The sequence below is a fragment of the Carcharodon carcharias genome, chromosome 8 (genome assembly GCF_017639515.1).
Source record: "Carcharodon carcharias isolate sCarCar2 chromosome 8, sCarCar2.pri, whole genome shotgun sequence".
In the NCBI taxonomy this organism is placed as follows: Eukaryota; Metazoa; Chordata; class Chondrichthyes; order Lamniformes; family Lamnidae; genus Carcharodon; species Carcharodon carcharias.
Genome location: NC_054474.1, coordinates 15,781,135 through 15,807,787, shown reverse-complemented (window position 1 = coordinate 15,807,787; position 26,653 = coordinate 15,781,135). Strand labels below are relative to the sequence as shown.

Sequence of the window (26,653 nt, the reverse complement as noted above, 5' to 3'; positions counted from 1 at the left end):
CTGAGAACCAGGGTGAATATAAAAGGTTCAGAGGGGAATTGAAAAAGCAAAATAAGAGAAGCAAAGAGAGAACGTGACAAGAGACTGGCAGCTAAAGTTTCCTATAGGCATATAAATAGTAAAAGGGTGGTAAAAGGAGAAGTGGGGTCGATTAGGAATCAAAAAGAGGATTTATGCATGGAGGCAGTGGACATGTCTGAGGTATTAAATGAATAATTTGCATCTATCTTTACCAAGGAAGAAGATGCTACCCAGGTCATGGTGAAAGAGGAGGTAGTTCAGACACTAGAAGGGTTTAAAATTAATCATCTTAAACAGAGGAGGTAATTGATGGGCTGTCTGTATTTCAAGTTGATAAGGAATCAGGATCCGATGAAATGCATCCAAGGATACTGAGGGAAGTGAGAGTGGAAATTGCGGAGGCACTGGCCTTAATTTTCCAATCTTCCTTAGATTCAGGGGTAGTGCCAGAGGACTGGAGAATTGCAAATGTTACATCCTTGTTCAAAAAGGCTGTAAAGATAAACCCAGCAACTACAGGCCAGTCAGTTTAACCACAATAGTGGGGAAGCTTTTAGTAATGACCATTTGGGACAAAATTAATAGCCACTTGGGAAAATGCAAGTTAAACAAGGAAAGCCAGCATGGATTTGTTAAGGGCAAATCGTGTTTAACTAATTAGCTGGATCTTTTTTGATTAGGATAATTCTGTTGATATGATGTTCATTTGAGAAAGTGCCACTTAAAAGACTTGTGAGCAAAGTTAGAACTCATGGAATAAAAGGGCCAGTAGCAACATGAATACAAAATTGTCTGAGTGACAGGACGCAGAGTAGTGGTGAACTGGAGGAAGGTTTATACTGGAGTCCCCCAGGATCCCTGCTCTTCCTGATATATATCAATGACCTTGGTGTACAGGAAACAACTTCAAAATTTGTAGATGAAATGAAACTTGGAAGTATTGTGAACCATGAGGAGGATAGCGTAGAACTTCAGAAGGACATCGACAGGTTGGTGGAATGGGCAGACAAGTCGCAGATGAAGTTCAATGCAGAGAAGTGTGAAGTAATTCATTTTGGTAGGAAGAATGCGGAGAGATAATATAAAATAAAGCGTGCAATTCTAAAGTGGGTGTAAGATCAGAGGGACCTGGGTGTATATGTGCATAAATCATTGAAGGTGACAGGCCAGATTGGGAGAGCGATTAATAAAGCATCCAGTGTCCTGGGCTTTATCAATAAGGACACAGAGTACAAAAACAAGCAAGATATATTAAACCTGTATAAAACACAAGCTCGACCTCTGTAGGAGTATTGCATCCAGTTCTGGGCACCACACTTTAGAAAGGATGTGAAGCCATGAGCGAGGCTGCAGAAAACATTCACAAGAATGGTTCCAGGGATGAGGATTTTTGGTTACATGGAAAGTTTGGAGAAGTTGGGACTACTCTCCTTGGAGAGGAGAAAGTTGAGAGGAGATTTTGTAGAAGTATTCAAAATAATGAGGGGTCTGGACAGAGTAGATGGGGAGAAACTTCCCATTGGTGGAAAGGTCAAGAACCAGAAGGCACAGATTTAAAGTAATTGGTGAAAGAAGTGAAGGTGACATGAGGAAAAATATTTCTATGCAGCGAGTGGCTAGGCTCTGGAGTGAACTGCCAGACAGTGTGGTGGAAGCAGGGTAAATTGAGGCTCAAATGGGAATTGGATCATTCTCTGAAATGGGAAAAATTGCTGGGCTATGGGGAAAAGGCAGGGGAATGGCACTAGATAAATTGCTCCTTCAGAGGACCAGCACAGACAAGATGGGCCAAATGGCTTCTTTTGTTGCAGTATCCATTCTATGATTGTATTCCATTGATACACTGCTTTTATACGTAATAAAATGTCCCCAAGCTGCTTCATGGGCAAGTGATCAACAAAATTTGACACGGAGCCACCTGAGTTATTGTTTAAAAGGCTCAAGGGGGTTAAATTACCTCCTGCTGTTCCTAATGTTACAGGCTCAAGGGGCTGAATGGCCTCCTCCTGTTCCTCATGTTGATCTCCTTAGGTTGTGAGTCTTCCTCTCCACTCCGGACGATTGACGCTGTTTATTTCTTCTGCCACAGGAACAGTTTATAGAGATGTGTAAAACCTTGTACAACATGTTCAGTGAGGACCCTGCTGAGGGGGAGCTCTACCATGCCATAGCAACCGTTGCTACGCTGCTGCTGCAGATCGGAGAAGTCGGCAAACAGTTCTCCAGCCCGGCATCTAGGAGGGCAAGTGACATGGGGGACCACAAGGGGTTGGGTGTCCAGAGTAAGGAGGGGGTCTCTGCATCGGATCAGGCAAAGACTGAAGCAGCTCAGCCCAAACCCAAAGCAGATTGTGAGTCGGACGTTTTAAGTGACGCTTTGAAGACCCAGATGGAACGCATGAAGCTGGCCGAGTCTGTGGCCACAAAGCGGGAGGCCTCAGCAGCGCAGTTATTCTCTGATGAGGAGCTGAGGGATGACACTTCAATGTCCTCGTACTCCATGGTGAGTTCTGGCTCCCTCCCATGCGAAGACATCTCTGAGGACACAGTCCTAGTCGGCTGCGAGCGCGCAGTGGGAGCTCATGGGCGACCCAGCACCGTTGACACGGATTGGTCCATCTCTTTTGAGCAGATTCTGGCCTCCGTGCTGACCGAGCCAGCCCTGGTCGGGTTCTTCGAGAAACGGGTGGTCGTGGGGCCCAAGATTGCAAAGTGCAAGAGTCAAAGGGTGATGGAACGGCAGGTCAGCTCGTCCAGTGACCAGGAACTATCGCCATCGTCCAGCTGACTCTAAACCGCCTCCACCCTCCCCCACCCCCCTCCCAATCTTGACGATGTGGAGAACTTGGCGTCGATCTCGCTGTCCTACCTGGGCCATATTTTTAACCCATGTAACCACCATGTGCTAGAAATTTGTATTTACTCTAGAGGGGGATTTCCGGGCTGTGCCCTTAATTGGTTTGCACTTGCCTGTGGGCAAAACCCACTGCCTCTTCAAGTCAGAGTGTAAGTCCTGCTCAAGCCAGAGACTCAGCTGTTGACGGTACCTATAGATAGAGCTGATCTCTGTCTCAGTGATTCACCTACCTTGAAGAACAATCCTAAAACGCCCTCTTCAGCGACAGCAGAGGCACTGGGTAGTCACTGGCACCGGTTCCCCGTGTTCAGCTTCGCATTCTTGTTCCTAAAGACAAATGTTGTATGTATAAGTGACAGACACAGAATGTAGAATCTAAAGAGAAACTATTTTATATTCCGGTTTTATTAACACAGTTTGATTATTCCTCAAGCATGGCTATGCTGCAGACACCTCTTGGTTGCTTGCTGCTAACAGCTTGTGGAGCAGACTTCAGTTGTAAAAGCTATTTGCACCTATATCTGTTGCTCTTTGAAAGTACCTTCTATGTCATGCTGACTAATAAGTTGCCTCCCTGTAGTCGGATGTCGTAGGAATCTGCACATGTGTTTTTACGGTGGGTCTGAATTACTTGGGTTGAATCTGGGATGAAAAGGAGATGGAGTCGGAATAGACTGAGCTTTAACACTGAACAAAGCTATGAAGAAATGACCAGATCAGTATTCTGGAACTTGGGAGGGGGGTTGATGGAGGGGACACAGTATTTGAATCCGAACCTTTCAGTATTTTTAGATTGTGGGTTGAGTATTAATTAAACAAGGCCAAGTTCAAGATATTCTAGAGTATTACATTCAAACACTATGGGTCGGAGAGGATGGAACTAAAATCAAAGCCAAAGTCACTGCAAGGTGAACATTTGCTCATTTTTACCCTTTGGATTTTGATTGTAATTAATTGTGGGTCACTGAGATTCACAAGCTGTGGATCTCTGGCAGTTCACAGGCTTAGTGGTACTTTTGATCTTATCAGATTTAATTTATTCGGGACGGTCTGGAATTGTGTTGAGAATCATGAGGGTTGAAATCAGATTGTGGTGAAATAACGAACCGTGACTACTGAAGAATTTTTTTAAGAAGAGATTTGCTGGGCGTCCTGTCTGATTGACCTTTCGCCCAGGGCATTCTGTTACTGTGACCCAAGTGGCTTTTCGGTAAGTTTGCAAGTAAGGCCAGACAGGTAGTGATAATGGAGCATTTTACTGGGATGCTGGGGCACAGGAGGAGAAGTGGAGCATTAGAGCCAAGCCTCATCTGTGTCGCAGGTGCACACCCACACAAACACGTGCCCAATTCTCCTTCCGGGCTAAGGGCCCTGGTTCTGTTAGTTTTTACCACCAACGGTCTGAGCACCGCGAGAAAGGTTTTACCCAGCCCTGAGCTATGTTTTTTAGTTCCTGTTTTCTCAGAATGATCTATTTTTCCATACATTGTTACTCAATAATCACCCTCCTGACTCCTTTAACTATAATCAAAAGTATTTTCCCATTAAACTTCATGGGTTTCTACACATGAAATGACATAGCACAGAAGGAAGACACTTGGTTCATTGTGAATGTGCTGACTCTCTTTTTGAAAGAGTTTAGCGAGAGCAGGTGATTTATTTTAATCTGTAAATGTATTCATAAATTAATATTCAGGAGCTAGTCTATTTAAAATTACTTTCGTGAGCAGCTCCCTGTTCTAAATTAAAATTGATCTTTCTTAATAGCATTTCTTTTCTTGGAAAGTTAATTGGCTAATGGACGGTGAAAAGCACAGATTCTGTTTCATCCAACCATCTGTCACACTGCAATTCCAATAGTGTTATGGCAGTCGGATAAGGTAGATGTAACACTGAAAGTCCTCCCTCCTTCTATTTTACTCCCTATGAAAAGACAATTGTAGCAGTATTTTAACAAAAAAATGCTGGAAATGCACAAAATTGATCTTTCTCAACTGTGAAGAAGAAGAGACAGGCTTTGGGTCAGGCTGTAAACTCCGTTCTGACAAAATGACGTTTCCTTTTCAGTTTCTATTTATGAACATACCAATTAGGAGTAAGAGTATTTCTGGTCTCCCATTTGTGCAGTTTATGTTCATGTTGGGATTCGATATACAGGAGGTTTACTTCAAAAGTTGAACTGTCCCTGTCCCCTTCTCTCCTATTTCTGATTGTAGACTTGTGTCGGCAGTATTTGTATTGGGATTGTAGCTGCATTCCTAACTCACTGAGCATCCGCACTTTCTTCTCAAGGGAGTGAGTCCACTGACCCCCGAGCCTCTTACTAAAATCAGTCAGCAGTAGAGAGAAGCCAGTGGCTTTTCATTCTCAAATACTTAGCAGTTTGATATAAACATTAGCGTTAGGTTAAATAAAACAAAAATAAGCTGTAAAAGTTTGAGAATTACCCATTTCTTCCAATTGTACTTTACTATCAACCCCACTGGGAGCAATAAAATATTACATAAGTAAAAGTTCTCGGCAACACATCTCATTCTTTTGATTTTTACAATTCGTGGATTCCAAAAATAGATAAAAGCATGATTTTACAAAATACTTGAGCCAGGTAGTCACTTTAATACTTCATCTTGGTCGTGAAATGTTAGAGTGGAGAGAGGTTGAAACCATTTGTGTTGTGATGTGAGTAGTTTACAAATTCCCTTCCTGTTGTCGGCCTGATTTTTGTTTGTTAGCTGATTTACATTCCCATTGTTCGAGAGAAGATGTTGGGGGAGTTGAGGATTATAGATAAAAAAAATATCAGGGCTAACACTATGTAGCCTCATCTCCAACCTTGATGTCATCGGTGTCCAGACTAGGAGATTACCAAATCTGAATGAATATATACCTGAGCAAAGTACTGCGGATGCTGGAAATCGCAAATAAGAGCTAAAAAAAAAACTGGAAAATCACAGCAGGTCAGGCAGCATCTGTGGAGAGAGAAACAGAGTTAAGGTTTCAGGACAATGACCTTGCATCAGAACTCTGATGAAAGTTCTGGAAAGGTTACCATCCTGAAAAGTTAATTCTGTTTCTCTCCACAAGTGCTGCCAGACTTGCTGCATTTTTCCAGTTTTTTTTTGTTCTTATTTTTGATGCATACCATCCAACTGTCCCACCCTCCCCCACCGCCTAATCCCCTCTCCTGCCTTCATTGGCTGTCAAAGTTGTCCAACCTTGCAACCCCCTACCTTCCTACATCCAATCAGAGAGTGAACAGATTCCAATACCCAAGTGGATGATTCCTGACGGTCAATCAAATGGGCCATTTTCCCATCTCAAATTTTTTAAATAACTATTAAACAATATTGTTTAAAGAAAATTGTTTTTAAAAAAAAAAAACATTTTTCTTTCGTTTGACGCTACCCAGGATGTTTTTGGCAGTAGTACCCCGGAAATTATTCCTCAGTGCTTGGTGACTCCAGAACAGTGCTGGTGTGCAGACATGTGATGAGGTGAATTACTTCCTTTTGTGCCATAACCCAAATGAGAACACTTCCAAGTTATTGCATCTGCGTAAGCCTACGTTTGTTTTTTTTTAAAAAGTAGTTGCCATGCAAATTCAATCAGTTTTCACCTAGGTTTATTAAAACCTCGGAATTTATTTATTTCTGCATTTATTCTCGAGTTTCCAAACCAGCCTCCGAGTTTCAGTTTCCATGGAAACAGTTGGGATAAATTAAAGCAAAATACTGCGGATGCTGGAAACCTGAAATAAAATCAGAATATGTTGAAAATACTCAGTAGCTCCGGCAACACCTGTGGAGAGAGAAACAGTTAATGTTTTGGGTCCAATATGACTTCAGAAAGTTTGGGGGGTAAAATGGCCTGGGCAGCCCTTTTTTTTCTTCTTGAGGAGGGTAAAAAAGACATTGCTGCAGTAATTTCTCACGGCAGTTTGGTGAAAATAACTCACGTTATAATTGACCCATTAGAACAACTTTGGTTTATTTCTTTGGATGTAAAGCAGAAGCAGGGTCAATTTGCAACTACATACTCTTTTTCGTAGCAGAGGTGGTATGGTACTTGGAATCGAAATTTCACTTTCCGAAAGTGCTCAGCGGAGAACCTGTTTGCAAATGGCGCTTCATGCAAGGGGTTAACACTAGTCGAATAATGAAAACCGAGACCCCTGGCAAATTTATGCAAAGTTCCTATTGCTCTTAATTATCTATATCTTTGGAATTCTGGGTCTATTAAGTGTCCCTTAATTACGATGATTCACTGAGTAGTCTTAATTGCATCCTTGGCTGTCGATTAATTTATTTTGGATGGAAGGCAGACATAATTGGAGTTTTTTGTTATTATTGTACTGGCGTTGGTGTTATTGTATTGGTCTGATTACTGGACCAGGACTGAATTAAAATCGAAATTTAGCACTTTAACTTAGTGTCTCCCTTTTGTTTATTTCAACTTGCCTCCAGTATGTCCCAAACATCTCTGTTCCAAGTGGTGGGCAGGATGTTGGAGCATCAATAAAAAGACCTGCGTTTTTATAGTGCCTTTGCCGATTACAGGACACCCTGGAACACTTTATGACCAATTAAGTACTTTTGGAGCGTAGTTGCCGTTGTAATTTGAAGCCAATTTGCACGCAGCAGATTTTCATAAACATCAATGTGATGATGACCAGATAATCTGGGAGGTTTTTTGCCGTTGAATGATGGTTAAATATTGGTCCAGGACAGTGGGGAAAGATCGCCCGCTCTTCATCGAAAATGGTGCCATGGGATCATTTACATTCGCCTGAGAGGACAGATGGGGTCTTGGTTTAACATCTCATCTGTGACATGACATCCCCCATGGTGCAGTGTTCCCTCAGTGCTGTACTGAAGCGTCATCCTGTATTTTGTGCTCAAGTCTCTGGCGTCATACCTTTTTTATTCATTCATGGCATGAGGGTGTTGCTGGCTGGGCCAGCATTTATTGCCCATCCTTAATTGCCCTTGAGAAGGTGGTGCTGAGTCTGCTGCAGTCCATGTACGTACACCCACGGTGCTGCTAGGCTGGGAGTTCCATGATTTGGACCCAGTGATGGTGAAAGAATGGTGATATATTTCCAAGTCAGGATGGTGTGTGGTTTGGAGAGGAACTTCAAAGTGGTGGTGTTCCCATGTGTTATCTGCCTTTGTCCTTCTACATGGTAGCAGTCGTGGGTTTCGAAGGTGCTGTCAAAGGGGTCTTGATGAGTTACTGCAATGCACCTTTGTTTTATAAGGCGCCTGTGAAGTGCCTTGGGATGTTTCATTATGTTAAAGGCACTATATAAATATAGGTTAGTGGAGTGGGCTTTGACCAACAACTTGTATTTGTGCCTATTACATAAAGTGTCCCAAGGTGCTTCACATGAGTATTATAAAATAAAATATAATGACAAGCCACAGAAGGAGATATTAGGGAAGATGATCAAAAGCTTGGTCAAAGGTGGGTTCTAAGGAGTGTCGTAAAAGCAAGATGGAGAGGTATAGGGAGGGTATTCCAGAGCTTAGGGGCCAGGCAACTGAAGGCACAGAAACCAATGGTGGAACGATTAAAATCGGGGATGGTATAAGAGGCTAGAATTAGAGGGTGCAAAAATCTCAGTGGGATGGGCTGGAAGAGATTACAGAGGTGGGCAGAGTTTAGAATGACCTCAAGTTTACCAAGGGTAGAATGTGGGGAAACCAGCCAAGAGTGCATTGGAATAGTTGAGTCTGGAGGTAACGAAAGCATGAATGAGGGTTTCAGCAGCAGATGAACTGAGATGGGGGTGAAGTTGGGCGATGTTACGGAGATGGAAATTTGCACTGTTATGATGGTGTGATTAAAAGTTTGGAAGCTCATTTCTTTGGTCAAATGTGGCATCAAGGTTGTGAACAGGCTGGATTAATCTCAGTCTGTTGCCAGGAGAAGAATGGAGTCGGTAGTTAGGGACCAGAGTTGGAGCAGGGAGTCAGCAAAGCTTCAGTCATCCTGAAGTTTAGTTGAAGGAAATTTCTGCTTATCCACCACTGGATGTTGGATAAGCCATCTGATGACTTCTCCACTGTTGGTTAAATTGAGAGAGGTTAGTGTACATGTAAAAACTAACACTGTGTTTTCAGATGATGTGGTCGAGGGGCAGCATGTAGATGGGAATTGGGGGAGCTGGGGTGCAAGGATAGATATTTGGGGATAAATCAGAGGTGATGGTATAGGAGCATAAAGAGAAGTCATTGCAAGTGAATAGTTATGATTAGATAGAACCACATGAGATCCGTCCACCCAAAAATAAAGAGCGGTAGTTTATCTGTGAGGGAGCAGAGTGGCTGTATAAAGAGCGGAGTGGAGTTTACCTGTGAGGGAGCGGAGCGGCTGTATAAAGAGCGAAGCGGAGTTTACCTGTGAGGGAGCCGGTTCTCACCCAAACACTCAGCAGCGCTGGAATTCAAAAGGAGTGACGTTAGGACAAGGGAGAGAGCTGATTGGTAGGTAGTGGGTAAGTTGTTTTTATTCCACTTTAGAGCGACATTACAGAAGGAAGAGTCTCAGCATTTTTTTTTAAGAAAAATCTAGTTTTCTGCTTGGCTTAAATTTAAATAAATAGTCTTTTAATTAAAAACCAACAAAAAGTATGGCGAGGGAGCTCAGTCCCGTGTGTTATACGGCCTGCAGCATGTGGGAATGCTTAGACACTCCTTGCAGTCTGGATGACCACATGTGCAGGAAGTACCACTGGCTTGACCAGCTTAGTAATGGGTTTCGGAGCATGAGTGTCAGATGGAGACACAGCGGAGCATCCGTGAGGCTGAGGGTTACGTGGATAGCACGTTTTTAGATGTCACTTCACAGCTTAAGGAAGTGCAGTCAGAGAGGGAATGGATGACCATCAGTCAGAAGAAGGGAGGCAGGCAGGTAGTCAGAAAATCTCACTCAATAACTTTTTTCTGTGTTGGAAGGTTGTGTGGGTGAAGGTTCCTCTGGAGGGAGCAGCCAGAGCCAGGTTCACAGCACTATGGGTGGCTCAGCTGCACAAGGAGGGAGGAGTAAGACTGAAAGAGCAATAGTTGGTAGGAGACTCAATAGTGAGGTTTGGCATTGCACTATTGATCAAGGAGTCAATTACTTCAGTAAGGAGGGATGGTATCTTAGAAGGTTCCTCAAATGAAGCCTTTTGGGTAGAACTTAAAAACAAAAAGGGGCAATCACTTTGTTAGGAGTGTACTATAGGCCTCCAAACAGTCAGGGGGAAATGGAGGAGCAGATATGTAGGCAAATCTCACAGAAGTGTAAAAATAATAGGGTAATAATAGTATTTCAACTTCCCCAATATTAACTGGGATAGTCTTAGTGTGAAAGGCTTAGAGGGGGCGGAATTCTTAAGGTGCATCCAGGAAAGCTTTTCGAGCCAGCACGTGGAAAGCCCTACAAGAGAAGGGGTGGTACTGGACCTAATCTTAGGGAATGAAGCTGGGCAAGTGGTAAATGTGTCAGCAGGGGAGCATTTTGGGGATAGTGACCATAACTCTTAAGGTAGTTGTGGAAAAGGACAGAGATGGACTGGAAATAAAGGTCCTGAATCAAGGGAAGGCCGATTTCAATATGATAAGACAGGATCTGGCCAAAATGGACAGGGAGCAGCTACTTGTAGGAAAGTCTACATCAGACCAATGGGTGTCATTCAAAAATAGAGTTTAGGGCCAACATATTCCCGTAAAGGTGTCCAGGGAACCCTGGATGTCAAGGGATATAGAGGTTTGGATAAGGAGAAAAAAGGAGGCTTATGGCAGATACTGAGGGCTGAAAACAGCAGATGCTCTAGAGGAGTATAGAAAGTGTAGGGGCGGGGGGGGGCGGGTGGGGAGGTGGTGGGTACTTAAAGAAGCTATTAGGAGAACGAAGAGGGGGCATGAAAAAGCACTGGCAGGCAAGATAAAGGAAAGTCCCAAGGCATTTTATAACTATACTAAGGGCAAGAGGATAACCAAGGGAAAGGGTAGGGCCTATTCGGGACAGTGGCAATCTGTGCGTGGAGCTGGAGGACATAGGTGAGGTTTCAAATGAATACTTTTCATCTGTGTTCACTATGGAGAAGGATGATGTAGGTGTAGAAATCAGGGAGGGGGAGTTGTGATATACTTGAATGATTTGGCATTGAAAGGGAGGAAGTATTAGTGGTTTTAGCAGGCTTAAAAGTGGATAAATCCCCATAGAATATAAGAGGTTATGTTGGAGCTGTATAAAATGCTAGTTAGGCCTCAGCTGGAGTAGTGTAATGCAGTTCTGGTCTCCACACTATAGGAAGGATGTGATTGCACTGGAGAGGGTGCAGAAGAGATTCACCAGGATGTTGCCTGGGCTGGAGCGTTTCAGCTATGAAAAGAGACTGGATAGGCTAGGGTTTTCCTTACAGCAGAGAAGGCTGAGGGGGGACCTGATAGAGGTATACAAAATTATGAGGGGCATAGATAGGGTAGATAGGAAGAAACTTTTCCCCATAGCAGAAATCCCCTTTGAGAAGTGTAAAAATAATAGGGCAGTAATAGTGGGGGATTTCAACTTCCCCAACATTAAATGAGTTAGTCATAGTGTGGTAGGTTTAGAGGGAGTGGAATTCTTAAAATGCATCCAGGAGAGTTTCCTAAGCCAGTACGTAGAAGGTCCTACAAGAGAGGGGCGGTCCTGGATGTAATTTTAGGGATTGAAGCCAGGCAAGTGGTAGAAGTATCAGTGGGGGAGCATTTTGCAGATAGTGATCATAACTCTGTTAGCTTCAAGGTTGTTATGGAAAAGGACAAGGTTGGGCCAAAAATCAGAGTTATACATTGGGGAAGGCCGATTTTAATAAGATCAGATATGATTTGGCCAGAGTGGGCTGGGAGCAGCTACTTTTAGGTAAATCTGCGTCAGAGCTATGGCACTCATTCAAGAAGGAAATAGGGAGAGTACAAGGCCAACATATTCCAGTAAAGACAAATGGTGGGACCAACAAATCCAGGGAACCCTGGATGTCGAGGGATATACCGGATTGGATAAAGAGAAAAAGGGAGGCTTATGGCAGATACCGAGGGTTCAAAACAACGGAAGCTCTAGACGAGTATAGAATGTGTAGGGGGAACTTAAAAAGGAAATTAGGAAAACAAAAAGGGTGTGTGAAAAAACATTGGCAGGTAAAATAAGGGAAAATCCAGTTATTTTACAAGTACATTAAGAGTAAGAGGATAACTAGGGAAAGAGTAGGGCCCATTAAGGACCATAGTGGTAATTTGTGTGTGGAACCAGAAGACGTAGGTAGGGTTCTAAACAAATATTTTGTGTCAGTGTTCACAAGTGAGAGGGATGACGTGGATATGGAAATCAGGCAGAATGACTGTGATATAATTAAAGAAATTAGCATAGAAAGGCAGGAGGTTCTAAGTGGTCTGGCAGGCTTAAAAGTAGATATATCTCCATGCCTGGATGAAATGTATCCCATGCTATTGAGTGAGGCAATAGAGGAGATAGCAAGGACAATGGCAATAATTTTCAATGCCTCTCTGTCCACAGGAGAGGTGCCAGAGGACTGGAGGACAGCCAATGTGGTGCCACTGTTCAAGGAGGGTGGAAGGGATAAACCAGGGAACTATAGGCCAGTCAGTCTAACCTCTATGGTGGGGAAACTATTGGAAGCAATTCTGAGGGACAGAATTAATCTACACTGGAGAGGCAGGGATTAATCAAGGGCAGTCAGCATGGTTTTGTTAAGGGGAGTTCATATCTGACCAATTTGATTGAATTTTTCGAAGAGGTCACCAGGTGTGTAGATGAAGCATTTGGTGTAGTCTACTTGGGCTTCAGCAAGGCTTTTGATAAGGTCCCGCATGGGAGACTGATAACGAAGGTAAGAGCCCATAGGATCCAAGGCAATTTGGCAAATTGGATCCAGAATTGGCTGAGTGGCAGGAAGCAGAGTGTGATGGTCAAGGGGTGTTTTTGTGACTGGATGCCCGTCCAGTGGGGTTCCACAGGGATCGGTGTTGGGTTCCTTGCTGTTTGTGGTATATATAAACGATCTAGACTTGCATGTAGGGGTGTTGATCACTAAATTCGCAGATGACATGAAAATTGGTGGGGTGATAAATAGTGAGGAGGATAGCCTTAGATTACAGAAGGATATAGACGGGCTGATCAGTGGCAAATGGAATTTAATCTGGATAAGTGTGAGGTGATGCTCTTGGGCAGGACAACAAGGCACAGAAATACACGATGAATAGTAGGATCCTAGGAAGTACCGAGGATCAGAGGGACCTTGGTGTGCACGTCCACCGTCCCTTAAGGTAGCGGAACAGGTAGATAAAGTGGTTAAGAAGGCATATGGGATACTTACCTTTATTAGCCGAGACATAGAATATAAGAGCAGGGAGGTTATGCTGGAACTATATAAAATGCTGGTTAGGCCACAGCTAGAGTATTGTGTGCAGTTCTGGAATCCGCATTACAGGAAGGATGTGATTGCACTGGAGAGAGTGCAGAGGAGATTTACCAGGATGTTGCCTGGGCTGGAGAGTTTCAGTTATAAGGAGAGATTGGATAGACGGGTTATTTTCCCTACAGCAGAGGAGATTGAGGGGGGACATGATTGAGGTGTATAAAATCACGAGGGGCATAGATAGGGTGGACAGGAAGGAACTTTTCCCCTTGGCAGAGGGATCAATAACCAGGGGGCATAGATTTAAGGTAAGGGGCAGGAAGTTTAGAGGGGCCTTGAGGAAACATTTTTTCAACGAGAGGGTGGTTGGAACCTGGAACACACTGCCTGAGTGGGTGGTCAAGGCAGGAACCCTCACAACATTTAAGGAGTGTTTAGATGAGCACTTGAAACGCGATAGCATGCAGGGCTACGGGCCAAGAGCCGGAAAATGGGATCAGGTGCTTGATGGCCAGCGTGGACATGATGGGCCAAAGGACCTGTTTCTGTTTGTATAACTCTATGACCCAAATGGATGATGGTGGCGCAGTGTTGAAGGAGGATGATGGTGTGATCAACTATATCTAGGGCTGCAGACAGGTTGGGAAGAATGAAAAGGGGAATTTTATCTCCATTACAGTCTAGTAGGATGTCATAAGTGACTTTGATAAGAGTCGTTTTGGTTCTATGATGGGCGGAAACATGACTGGAGAAGATAGAGTTGTGTGCGAGACCTCCCTCCGACAGGCGGCGCTCTGGTACGTTGTGAGACCTCCCTCCGACAGGCGGCGCTCTGGTACGTTGTGAGACCTCCCTCCGACAGGCGGCGCTCTGGTACGTTGTGAGACCTCCCTCCGACAGGCGGCGCCGTGCCAGGTTATCGTGAGACCTCCCTCCGACAGACGGCGCTGTGGTGATCAGAGGCCAGGTTGGGGGCCTGGGCAATGTGTGGGATGACCTCCCTCCGGTTAGTGGCACTGTACTAGGGGGCGGTCTGTGTATGTCTGGCCTCCGACTGGCAGCAGATGGTGGTGGGCGGGGAATGCGCGCGTGCACTTCTCTAGCCTCCAGCCAGCAGGCGGCGGTGTGAGTGCGGTTGCGGTTGGCGGGAAGAGGCAGCGTCTCTGTGGTTGCCAGTTGCAGAGTGAGATCGCGAGGCCCCGGCGATGGCTCAACAGTTCCAGGCGCTGAGATGTTATTTCTGTAAAACTTACCAAGTCCAACAGGTAAAGGGGGCGCGCGGTCTGAAACCTCCCGCTGCTGCAGTCCCGCCCGTCTTCCCCCCCGCCCCCGCTCCTCCCCCCACCGACCCCCCCACTCCGCCCCCCCACCCCCACTCCTCCTCCCCGACCCTCTCCCACTCCTCCCCCCGACCCCCCCACTCCTCCTCCCCGACCCCCTCACTCCTCCCCCCCGACCCCCTCCCACTCCTCCTCCCCGACCCCCTCCCACTCCTCCCCCCCGACCCCCTCCCACTCCTCCCCCCACCGACCCCCCCACTCCGCCCCCCCGACCCCCTCTCCTCTCCCCCCCGACCCCCTCCCACTCCTCCTCCCCGACCCCCCCACTCCTCTCCCCCGACCCCCCACTCCGCCCCCCCACCCCCACTCCTCTCCCCCCCGACCCCCACTCCTCTCCCCCCCGACCCCCTCCCTCTCCTCCTCCCCGACCCCCCCACTCCTCTCCCCCCCCAACCCCCACTCCTCTCCCCCCTGACCCCCTCCCTCTCCTCCTCCCCGACCCCCCCCACTCCGCCCCCCCGACCCCCTCTCCTCTCCCCCGACCCCCTCCCTCTCCTCCTCCCCGACCCCCCCCACTCCTCTCCCCCCCCAACCCCCACTCCTCTCCCCCCTGACCCCCTCCCTCTCCTCCTCCCCGACCCCCCCACTCCTCTCCCCCCCCAACCCCCACTCCTCTCCCCCCCCGACCCCCTCTCCTCTCCCCCCCCCGACCCCCTCCCACTCCTCCTCCCCGACCCCCTCCCACTCCTCCTCCCCGACCCCCTCACTCCTAACCCCCCCCACCCCCTCCCACTCCTCCTCCCCGACCCCCCCCACTCCGCCCCCCCGACCCCCTCCCACTCCTCCTCCCCGACCCCCCCCACTCCGCCCCCCCGACCCCCTCTCCTCTCCCCCCCCGACCCCCCCCACTCCGCCCCCCCACCCCCACTCCTCTCCCCCACGACCCCCCCACTCCTCTCCCCCCCGACCACCCCCACTCCGCCCCCCCACCCCCACTCCTCTCCCCCACGACCCCCCCACTCCTCTCCCCCCCCGACCCCCCCCACTCCGCCCCCCCGACCCCCTCTCCTCTCCCCCCCCGACCCCCTCCCACTCATCCTCCCCGACCCCCCCCACTCCGCCCCCCCGACCCCCTCTCCTCTCCCCCCCCGACCCCCCCCACTCCGCCCCCCCGACCCCCTCTCCTCTCCCCCGACCCCCCCCACTCCTCTCCCCCCCCCCGACCCCCACTCCTCTCCCCCCGACCCCTCGCTCCTCCTCCCCCCGACCCCCCCCACTCCTCTCCCCCGACCCCCCCTCTCCTCTCCCCCCCGACCCCCCCCACTCCTCTCCCCCGACCCCCCCTCTCCTCTCCCCCCCGACCCCCTCCCACTCCTCCTCCCCCGACCCCCCCCACTCCTCTCCCCCGACCCCCCCACTCCTCTCCCCCGACCCCCCCCACTCCTCTCCCCCGACCCCCCCTCTCCTCTCCCCCCCGACCCCCTCCCACTCCTCCTCCCCGACCCCCTCCCTCTCCTCCTCCCCGACCCCCTCCCACTCCTCTCCCCCGACCCCCCCACTCCTCTCCCCCCCGACCCCCTCTCCTCTCCCCCGACCCCCTCCCACTCCTCCTCCCCGACCCCCTCCCACTCCTCTCCCCCGACCCCCTCCCACTCCTCCTCCCCGACCCCCTCCCACTCCTCCTCCCCGACCCCCTCCCACTCCTCCTCCCCGACCCCCTCCCACTCCTCTCCCCGACCCCCCCACTCCTCTCCCCGACCCCTCCTCCCCCCGACCCCTCGCTCCTCCTCCCCCCGACCCCTCCTCCCCCCGACCCCTCGCTCCTCCTCCCCCCGACCCCCCCCCACTCCTCCCCCCGACCCCTCGCTCCTCCTCCCCCCGACCCCTCCTCCCCCCGACCCCTCGCTCCTCCTCCCCCCGACCCCCCCCCACTCCTCCCCCCGACCCCTCGCTCCTCCTCCCCCCGACCCCTCGCTCCTCCTCCCCCCGACCCCCCCCCCCACTCCTCCCCCCGACCCCCCCCCACTCCTCCCCCCGACCCCTCGCTCCTCCTCCCCCCGACCCCTCGCTCCTCCTCCCCCCGACCCCTCGCTCCTCCTCCCCCCGACCCCCCCATTCCTCTCCCCCCCCGACCCCCTCTCCTCTCCCCCCGACCCCTCGCTCCTCCTCCCCCCGACCCCCCCACTCCGCCCCCCCACCCCCACTCCTCTCCCCCCCGACCCCCTCCCACTCCTCCTCCCCGACCCCCCCCACTCCTCTCCCCCGACCCCCCCACTCCTAACCCCCCCCACCCCCTCCCACTCCTCTCCCCCCCCGACCCCCTCTCCTCTCCCCCGACCCCCCCCACTCCTCTCCCCCGACCCCCTCCCACTCCTCCTCCCCGACCCCCCCACTCCTAACCCCCCCCACCCCCTCCCACTCCTCTCCCCCCCCGACCCCCTCTCCTCTCCCCCGACCCCCTCCCACTCCTCCTCCCCGACCCCCCCACTCCTCTCCCCCGAACCCCTCCCACTCCTCCCCCCCGACCCCTCGCTCCTCCTCCCCCCGACCCCTCCTCCCCTCGCTCCTCCTCCCCCCGACCCCCCACTCCTCTCCCCCCCGACCCCCTCCCACTCCTCCTCCCCGACCCCCCCACTCCTCTCCCCCCCCGACCCCCTCTCCTCTCCCCCCGACCCCTCGCTCCTCCTCCCCCCGACCCCCCCACTCCGCCCCCCCCACCCCCACTCCTCTCCCCCGACCCCCTCCCACTCCTCCTCCCCGACCCCCCCACTCCTAACCCCCCCACCCCCTCCCACTCCTCCCCCCCGACCCCCTCCCACTCCTCTCCCCCGACCCCCTCCCACTCATCTCCCCCGACCCCCTCCCACTCCTCCTCCCCGACCCCCCCACTCCTCCCCCACGACCCCCCCACTCCTCCCCCGACCCCCTCCCACTCCTCCCCCCCCGACCCCCTCCCACTCCTCCCCCCGACCCCCTCCCACTCCTCTCCCCCGACCCCCTCCCACTCCTCCTCCCCGACCCCCCCACTCCTAACCCCCGACCCCCTCCCACTCCTCCTCCCCGACCCCCCCACTCCTCTCCCCCGACCCCCTCCCACTCCTCCTCCCCGACCCCCTCCCACTCCTCCTCCCCGACCCCCCCACTCCTCCCCCGACCCCCTCCCACTCCTCCTCCCCGACCCCCTCCCACTCCTCCTCCCCGACCCCCCCACTCCTCTCCCCCGACCCCCTCCCACTCCTCCCCCCGACCCCCTCCCACTCCTCCCCCCCGACCCCCTCCCACTCCTCCCCCCCGACCCCCTCCCACTCCTCCTCCCCGACCCCCCCACTCCTCTCCCCCCCCGACCCCCACTCCTCTCCCCCCTGACCCCCTCCCTCTCCTCCTCCCCGACCCCCCCACTCCTCTCCCCCCCCGACCCCCACTCCTCTCCCCCGACCCCCTCCCACTCCTCCTCCCCGACCCCCTCCCACTCCTCCTCCCCGACCCCCTCCCACTCCTCCTCCCCGACCCCCTCCCACTCCTCCTCCCCGACCCCCTCCCACTCCTCCTCCCCGACCCCCTCACTCCTAACCCCCCCCACCCCCTCCCACTCCTCCTCCCCGACCCCCCCACTCCTAACCCCCCCCACCCCCTCCCACTCCTCCTCCCCGACCCCCCCCACTCCGCCCCCCCGACCCCCTCCCACTCCTCCTCCCCGACCCCCCCCACTCCGCCCCCCCGACCCCCTCTCCTCTCCCCCCCCGACCCCCCCCACTCCGCCCCCCCACCCCCACTCCTCTCCCCCACGACCCCCCCACTCCTCTCCCCCCCCGACCACCCCCACTCCGCCCCCCCACCCCCACTCCTCTCCCCCACGACCCCCCCACTCCTCTCCCCCCCCGACCCCCCCCACTCCGCCCCCCCGACCCCCCCCACTCCGCCCCCCCGACCCCCTCTCCTCTCCCCCCCGACCCCCTCTCCTCTCCCCCCCCGACCCCCTCCCACTCATCCTCCCCGACCCCCCCCACTCCGCCCCCCCGACCCCCTCTCCTCTCCCCCCCCGACCACCCCCACTCCGCCCCCCCCGACCCCCTCTCCTCTCCCCCGACCCCCCCCACTCCTCTCCCCCCCCCCGACCCCCACTCCTCTCCCCCCGACCCCTCGCTCCTCCTCCCCCCGACCCCCCCCACTCCTCTCCCCCGACCCCCCCTCTCCTCTCCCCCCCGACCCCCCCTCTCCTCTCCCCCCGACCCCCCCTCTCCTCTCCCCCCCGACCCCCTCCCACTCCTCCTCCCCCGACCCCCCCCACTCCTCTCCCCCGACCCCCCCACTCCTCTCCCCCCGACCCCCCCCACTCCTCTCCCCCGACCCCCCCTCTCCTCTCCCCCCCGACCCCCTCCCACTCCTCCTCCCCGACCCCCTCCCTCTCCTCCTCCCCGACCCCCTCCCACTCCTCTCCCCCGACCCCCCCACTCCTCTCCCCCCCGACCCCCTCTCCTCTCCCCCGACCCCCTCCCACTCCTCCTCCCCGACCCCCTCCCACTCCTCTCCCCCGACCCCCTCCCACTCCTCCTCCCCGACCCCCTCCCACTCCTCCTCCCCGACCCCCTCCCACTCCTCTCCCCGACCCCCCCACTCCTCTCCCCGACCCCTCCTCCCCCCGACCCCTCGCTCCTCCTCCCCCCGACCCCTCCTCCCCCCGACCCCTCGCTCCTCCTCCCCCCGACCCCCCCCCACTCCTCCCCCCGACCCCTCGCTCCTCCTCCCCCCGACCCCTCGCTCCTCCTCCCCCCGACCCCTCGCTCCTCCTCCCCCCGACCCCCCCCCCACTCCTCCCCCCGACCCCCCCCCACTCCTCCCCCCGACCCCTCGCTCCTCCTCCCCCCGACCCCTCGCTCCTCCTCCCCCCGACCCCTCGCTCCTCCTCCCCCCGACCCCTCGCTCCTCCTCCCCCCGACCCCTCGCTCCTCCTCCCCCCGACCCCCCCACTCCTCTCCCCCCCCGACCCCCTCTCCTCTCCCCCCGACCCCTCGCTCCTCCTCCCCCCGACCCCCCCACTCCGCCCCCCCACCCCCACTCCTCTCCCCCCCGACCCCCTCCCACTCCTCCTCCCCGACCCCCCCCACTCCTCTCCCCCGACCCCCCCACTCCTAACCCCCCCCACCCCCTCCCACTCCTCTCCCCCCCCGACCCCCTCTCCTCTCCCCCGACCCCCCCCACTCCTCTCCCCCGACCCCCTCCCACTCCTCCTCCCCGACCCCCCCACTCCTAACCCCCCCCACCCCCTCCCACTCCTCTCCCCCCCCCGACCCCCTCTCCTCTCCCCCGACCCCCTCCCACTCCTCCTCCCCGACCCCCCCACTCCTCTCCCCCGAACCCCTCCCACTCCTCCCCCCCGACCCCTCGCTCCTCCTCCCCCCGACCCCTCCTCCCCCCGACCCCTCGCTCCTCCTCCCCCCGACCCCCCACTCCTCTCCCCCCCGACCCCCTCCCACTCCTCTCCCCCCCGACCCCCTCCCACTCCTCCTCCCCGACCCCCCCACTCCTCTCCCCCCCCGACCCCCTCTCCTCTCCCCCCGACCCCTCGCTCCTCCTCCCCCCGACCCCCCCACTCCGCCCCCCCACCCCCACTCCTCTCCCCCGACCCCCTCCCACTCCTCCTCCCCGACCCCCCCACTCCTAACCCCCCCACCCCCTCCCACTCCTCCCCCCCGACCCCCTCCCACTCCTCTCCCCCGACCCCCTCCCACTCATCTCCCCCGACCCCCTCCCACTCCTCCTCCCCGACCCCCCCACTCCTCCCCCACGACCCCCCCACTCCCCCCCCGACCCCCTCCCACTCCTCCCCCCGACCCCCTCCCACTCCTCTCCCCCGACCCCCTCCCACTCCTCCTCCCCGACCCCCCCACTCCTAACCCCCGACCCCCTCCCACTCCTCCTCCCCGACCCCCCCACTCCTCTCCCCCGACCCCCTCCCACTCCTCCTCCCCGACCCCCTCCCACTCCTCCTCCCCGACCCCCCCACTCCTCCCCCGACCCCCTCCCACTCCTCCTCCCCGACCCCCCCACTCCTCTCCCCCGACCCCCTCCCACTCCTCCCCCCGACCCCCTCCCACTCCTCCCCCCCGACCCCCTCCCACTCCTCCCCCCCGACCCCCTCCCACTCCTCCTCCCCGACCCCCCCACTCCTCCCCCACGACCCCCCCACTCCTCCCCCGACCCCCTCCCACTCCTCCCCCCCCGACCCCCTCCCACTCATCTCCCCCGACCCCCTCCCACTCCTCCCCCCCGACCCCCTCCCACTCCTCCCCCCCCGACCCCCTCCCACTCCTCCCCCACGACCCCCTCTCCTCTCCCCCGACCCCCTCCCACTCCTCCCCCACGACCCCCTCTCCTCTCCCCCCCCCGACCCACCCCGCTCCTCCCCCCCGACCCCCTCCCACTCCTCCCCCACGACCCCCCCACTCCTCTCCCCCGACCCCCTCCCACTCCTCCCCCACGACCCCCCCGCTCCTAACCCCCCCCACCCCTTCTCCTCTCCCCCCCCGACCCACCCCGCTCCTCCTCCCCCCGACCCCTCCCACTCCTCCCCCGACTCCTCCCCCCGACCCCTCGCTCCTCCTCCCCCCGACCCCTCCCACTCCTCCCCCGACCCCTCCCACTCCTCCCCCCGACCCCTCGCTCCTCCTCCCCCCGACCCCTCCCACTCCTCCCCCCGACCCCTCCCACTCCTCCCCCCGACCCCTCGCTCCTCCTCCCCCCGACCCCTCCCACTCCTCCCCCCGACCCCTCGCTCCTCCTCCCCCCGACCCCTCGCTCCTCCTCCCCCCGACCCCTCGCTCCTCCCCCCCCGACCCCTCGCTCCTCCTCCCCCCGACCCCTCGCTCCTCCTCCCCCCGACCCCTCGCTCCTCCTCCCCCCGACCCCTCGCTCCTCCTCCCCCGACCCCTCGCTCCTCCTCCCCCGACCCCTCGCTCCTCCTCCCCCGACCCCTCGCTCCTCCTCCCCCCGACCCCTCGCTCCTCCTCCCCCCGACCCCTCGCTCCTCCTCCCCCCGACCCCTCGCTCCTCCTCCCCCGACCCCTCGCTCCTCCTCCCCCCGACCCTTCGCTCCTCCTCCCCTCCGACCCCTCGCTCCTCCTCCCCCCGACCCCTCGCTCCTCCTCCCCCCGACCCCTCGCTCCTCCTCCCCCCGGCCCCTCGCTCCTCCTCCCCCCGGCCCCTCGCTCCTCCTCCCCCCGGCCCCTCGCTCCTCCTCCCCCCGACCCCTCGCTCCTCCTCCCCCCGACCCCTCGCTCCTCCTCCCCCCGACCCCTCGCTCCTCCTCCCCCCGACCCCTCGCTCCTCCTCCCCCCGACCCCTCGCTCCTCCTCCCCCGACCCCTCGCTCCTCCTCCCCCGACCCCTCGCTCCTCCTCCCCCGACCCCTCGCTCCTCCTCCCCCGACCCCTCGCTCCTCCTCCCCCGACCCCTCGCTCCTCCTCCCCCGACCCTTCGCTCCTCCTCCCCCCGAACCCTCGCTCCTCCTCCCCTGACCCCTCACTCCTCCTCCCCCACGACCCCTCGCTCCTCCTCCCCCCCACGACCCCTCGCTCCTCCTCCCCCCCACGACCCCTCGCTCCTCCTCCCCCCCACGACCCCTCGCTCCTCCTCCCCCACGACCCCTCGCTCCTCCTCCCCCACGACCCCTCGCTCCTCCTCCCCCACGACCCCTCGCTCCTCCTCCCCCACGACCCCTCGCTCCTCCTCCCCCACGATCCCTCGCTCCTCCTCCCCCCCCCGACCCCTCGCTCCTCCTCCCCCCCCCCCCGACCCCTCGCTCCTCCTCCCCCCCTCCCCTAGCTGAGGTGATAGCGTAGTGGAATTGTCACTGGATTAGTAATCCAGGGTTCCTGTGTAATGCTCAGGGGACCTGGTTTCGAATCCCACCACAGCAGATGGTAAAATTTGTATTCAGTTAAGAGTCTAATGATGACCATGAAACCATGTCTTTTGGGGAAGGAAATCTGCCGTCCTTAACAGGTCTGGCCTACGTGTGACTCCAGACCTGTTACCTTACAGGTAACATCCCAGACACCGTCACCAACCCTGGGTTTGTCCTGTCCCACCAGCAGAGATGGCGGCATGGTGGTGTGCAGTCGGGAGGGAGTTGTGCTGGGAGTTCCTCAATGTCGACTCCGGACCCCATGACGTTTCGTGGCACCAGCTCAAACATGGGCAAGGAAACCTCCTGCTGATTACCACATAACCCCCCCCCCCCCTCCCCTCCCCCACCACCTCTCAGCTGATGAATCAGTGCTCCTCCACGCTGAACACCACTTGGAGGAAGCACCAAAGCTGGCAAGGGTGCAGAACGTACTCTGGGTTTTTGTTATGACGCAGCAGGTGGCAAAGGCCGAGTTATTTAAATCCTAGAGGGAAACTTGAACAGCTGTCATAACCTTTATTTTCAGTTGGTATGTTTGAGATGCAGCTCTGAATTCAGGAATAAAACTACCTGATCACTCCCGGGTAAATCTTCACCAAGGCCACAATAACCCATAGACTTTAAACAGACACCAGGCAAAGCACATTTGAGCTTACGGATTCAAAATGAGGTTCCTTGCAATTTGGTTCTTTTGCACATACAATTGTAGGTTAGTTAGATCTTACGTGCCTCTGACCTGTACATACAAAACTCCTTTTAGTTTATACCTAGCTTCCCCTTTCAATGTAAATCTTCCATTGTATCTAGGGTTTTAACATCACATCTTCTAACAATAACGTTTTCATCGCACTAATTTCATGAGGTAATATAAACACATTGCTTGGCGACTCCCTAGCAAGATTTTACCCATTCTTTTGAATGGTTTATTCAACAAATGCAAATTTACATTTACCTTCTCCTCCTTACATTTATCTAATTAACATCTCAAAACTATTATATATCAAAGCCTAGCTGGCTTTAATCCAATTCCACTTTAAAAATTATTTCCAATAACGTTACAGACATTAATAGTTAATGACAGTCAATGTCCGTCACCAAGAGTGGTTCAGTAGCACCACTACTGACTGAGCTGGCTAAGTCCTAAAGGACATGGCAACTAGGCTGGAGCTGCAGCAGGTGGTGAGGGAACCAACAAGAGGGCCATACGGTCAAGGAGCAGGAGTAGGCCATTTGGCCCCTTGAGCCTGCTCCATTTAATAAGGTCATGGCTGATCTGATAGTCACCTCATATCTATCACCCCCTTGCTTACCAAGAATCTATCCACCTCTGCCTTGAAAATATTCAAAGACTCTGCTTCCACTACCTTTTCAGGAAAAGAGTTCCAAAGACTCCCGAATCTGAGAGAGAAGATTTCACCTCATCTCTGTTTTAGTTGGTCGACCTCTTATTTTTAAACAGTGACCTCTGGTTCTAGATTCTCCTGCAAGAGGAAACATCCTTTCCACATCCACCCTGTCAAGATCTCTCAGGATCTTATATGTTTCAATCAAGTCACCTCTTGCTCTTCTAAACTCCAGCGGATACATGCCCAGCCTGTCCAATCTTTCCTCATAAAACAACCCGCCCATTCCAGGTATTAGTCTGGTAAACCTTCCCTGAACTGCTTCCAACGCACTTACATCCTCCCTAAATAAGGTAACCAATACTGTACACAATACAGTACAGGAACCATACAGAAAAACATACTTGAACTCATCCTCACGAACCTGTCTGCCGCAGATCCATCTGTCCATGACAGTATTGGTCGGAGTGACCACTGCACAGTCCTTGGGAAGACGAAGTCCCTTCTTCACATTGAAGATACCCTCCATTGTCTTGTGTGGCACTACCACCTTGCTAAATGGGATAGATTTTGAACAGATCTAGCAGCTCAAGACTAGGCATCCATGAGGTGCTGTGGAAGAAGCAGCAAAATTGTATTCAGCCACAATCTGCAAACCTCATGGCCCGGCATATCCCCCACTCTACCATTACCACCAAGCCAGGGAATCAACCCTGGTTCAAAGAAGAGTGCAGGACGGTGTGCAAGGAGCAGCGTGAGGCATACTGAAAAATAAGGTGTCAACCTGGTGAAGCTGCAACACAGGACTGCTTGTGTGCCAAACACCATTAGTAGCAAATGATGGATAAAGTGATTCCGCAACCAACAGATCAGATCTAAACTCTGCAGTGCTGCCACATCCAATCATGAATGGTGGTTGATATTTAAACAACTCACTGGAGGAGGAGGCTCCACAAATATCCCCTTTCTCAATGATGGGGAAGCCCAGCACATTGCTGCAAATTCTTCGTACTTACCTTTTGCACAAATCTTCAGCCAGAAGTGGCGAGTGGATGATCCAGCTTGGCTCCCTCCGGAGGTCACCAGCATCACAGATGCCAGTCTTCAGCCAATTTTATTCACGCCACATGGTATCAAGAAATGGCTGAAGGCACGGATACTGCAAAGACTATGGGCCCTGACAATATTCCAGCAACAATACTGAAGACTTGTGGTCCAGAATTTGCTGTGCCCCTAGCCAAGCTGTTCCTGTACAGCTATAACACTGGCATCCCACCTGGCAATGTGGAAAATTGCCCAGGTATGTCCTGTACACACAAAGCAGGACAAATTCAACCTGGCCAATTACTACCCCATCAGTCTACTCTCAATCATCAGTAAAGTGATGGAAGGGGCCATCAACAATGCTAGCAAGTGGCACTTGCTTAGCAATAAACTGCTCACTGACACTCATTTTGGGTTCTGGCAGGGTCACTCAGCTCCCAACCTCATCACAGCCTTTGTTCAAACATGGACAAAAGAGCTCAACTCCTGTGCTGAGGTGAGACTGACGCCTTGACAGCAAGGCAGCATTTGACTGTGTGTGGCATCAGGGATCCTAAGCAAACTGGAGTCAATTGGAATTGGAGAGAAAACTCTCTGCTGGTCGGAGTCATACCTAGCACAAAGGAAAATGGTTGTGGTTGTTGGAGGTCAGTCATCTTAGTTCCAAGACATCACTGCAGGAGTTCCTCAGGGTAGTGTCCTTGGCCCAACCACCTTCAGCTGCTTCATCAATGACCTTCCTTCTATCATCAGGTCAGAAGTGGGGATGCTCGCTGATGATTGCACAATTTACGACTCCTTAGATACTGAAGCAGTCCATGTCCAAATGCAACAAGACCTGAACAATATCCAGGTTTGGGCTGACCAGTGGCAAGTAACATTCACATCACACAAGTGCCAGGCAATAACCATCTCCAATAAGAGGGAATGTAACCATCGCCCCTGGACATTCAATGGCATTACCATCACAGAATCCTCCATTACCAACTTCCTTGGAGTTACTATTGACCAGAAACTGAACTGGACTAGCCATATAAATACTATAGCTACAAGAGCAGGTCAGAAGCTGTTGACTTCACTGGTGCATAATAAACCAAAGATGCACTGCAGCAATTCACCAAAACTCCTTCGACAGCACCTTCCAAGCCCATGACCATCTAGAAGGACAAGGAAAGCAGATAGACAGGAACACCGCCACATGGAAGTTCCCCTCCCAACCGCTTGCCACCCTGACTTGGAAATATATCACCGTTACTTCACTACCCAGGGTCGAAATCCTGGAACTCCCTAACATCAATGTGGGTGTACCTACACCACACGTACTGCAATGGTTCAAGAAGGCAGCTCACCACCACCTCAAGGGATGGACAATAAATGCTGACCTAGCCAGTGATGCCCACATCCAATAAATGAATTTTAAAAACCCTTCCCCCTCCCCATACCCCACCCTCAGCCCACTCCACTCCCCCCTCCGCCACTCCCCAGCCCTCAACCCACCCCAATTCCTTAACCACATCCAAATCCCACCTTCGGCCCTGGTGCACTGTCACCCCCACTTCTGCCACCCTCACCCCACTCCCAACACCCTTCCCCTCTCCACCCCCCAACCACCTCCCCTGCCCTCACTCCCACTCTCACCCCCGCCCAGCCCACATTCCGTCAACCCGGCCCCCACCCCACCTCGGGTGCCTCAGCCCGCCCTAGGTCATCGAGCTCTTCTTCCCCCACCCCGCCTCCCAAGCCTCTGTGCCATCTAATAGCCCCCAGATCCTGGGCTAATATTGCAAATTCCAGATAT

At 54.6% G+C, this 26,653-nt stretch overlaps 2 protein-coding genes across 4 annotated transcripts in view; both read left to right on the top strand.

Moving 5' to 3' along the window:
- LOC121280822 (TBC1 domain family member 9B-like) overlaps positions 1-7,302 on the top strand; it is a 67,904-nt gene extending 60,602 nt beyond the window's left edge. For all 3 annotated transcript variants that reach the window (XM_041193088.1, XM_041193087.1, XM_041193089.1), the window contains one exon: positions 2,111-7,302. In XM_041193088.1, coding sequence (XP_041049022.1) covers positions 2,111-2,809 — 699 coding nt within the window. In that variant the 3' untranslated portion in view covers positions 2,810-7,302. The remainder of the gene's footprint in view (positions 1-2,110) is intronic.
- Positions 7,303-14,405: 7,103 nt separating this feature from the next.
- Positions 14,406-26,653, top strand: part of LOC121280699 (MRN complex interacting protein) — a 28,631-nt gene continuing 16,383 nt past the window's right edge. The window contains exon 1 of the mRNA XM_041192806.1: positions 14,406-14,548. Within this exon, the coding sequence (XP_041048740.1) occupies positions 14,489-14,548 (60 nt within the window). The 5' untranslated portion in view covers positions 14,406-14,488. The remainder of the gene's footprint in view (positions 14,549-26,653) is intronic.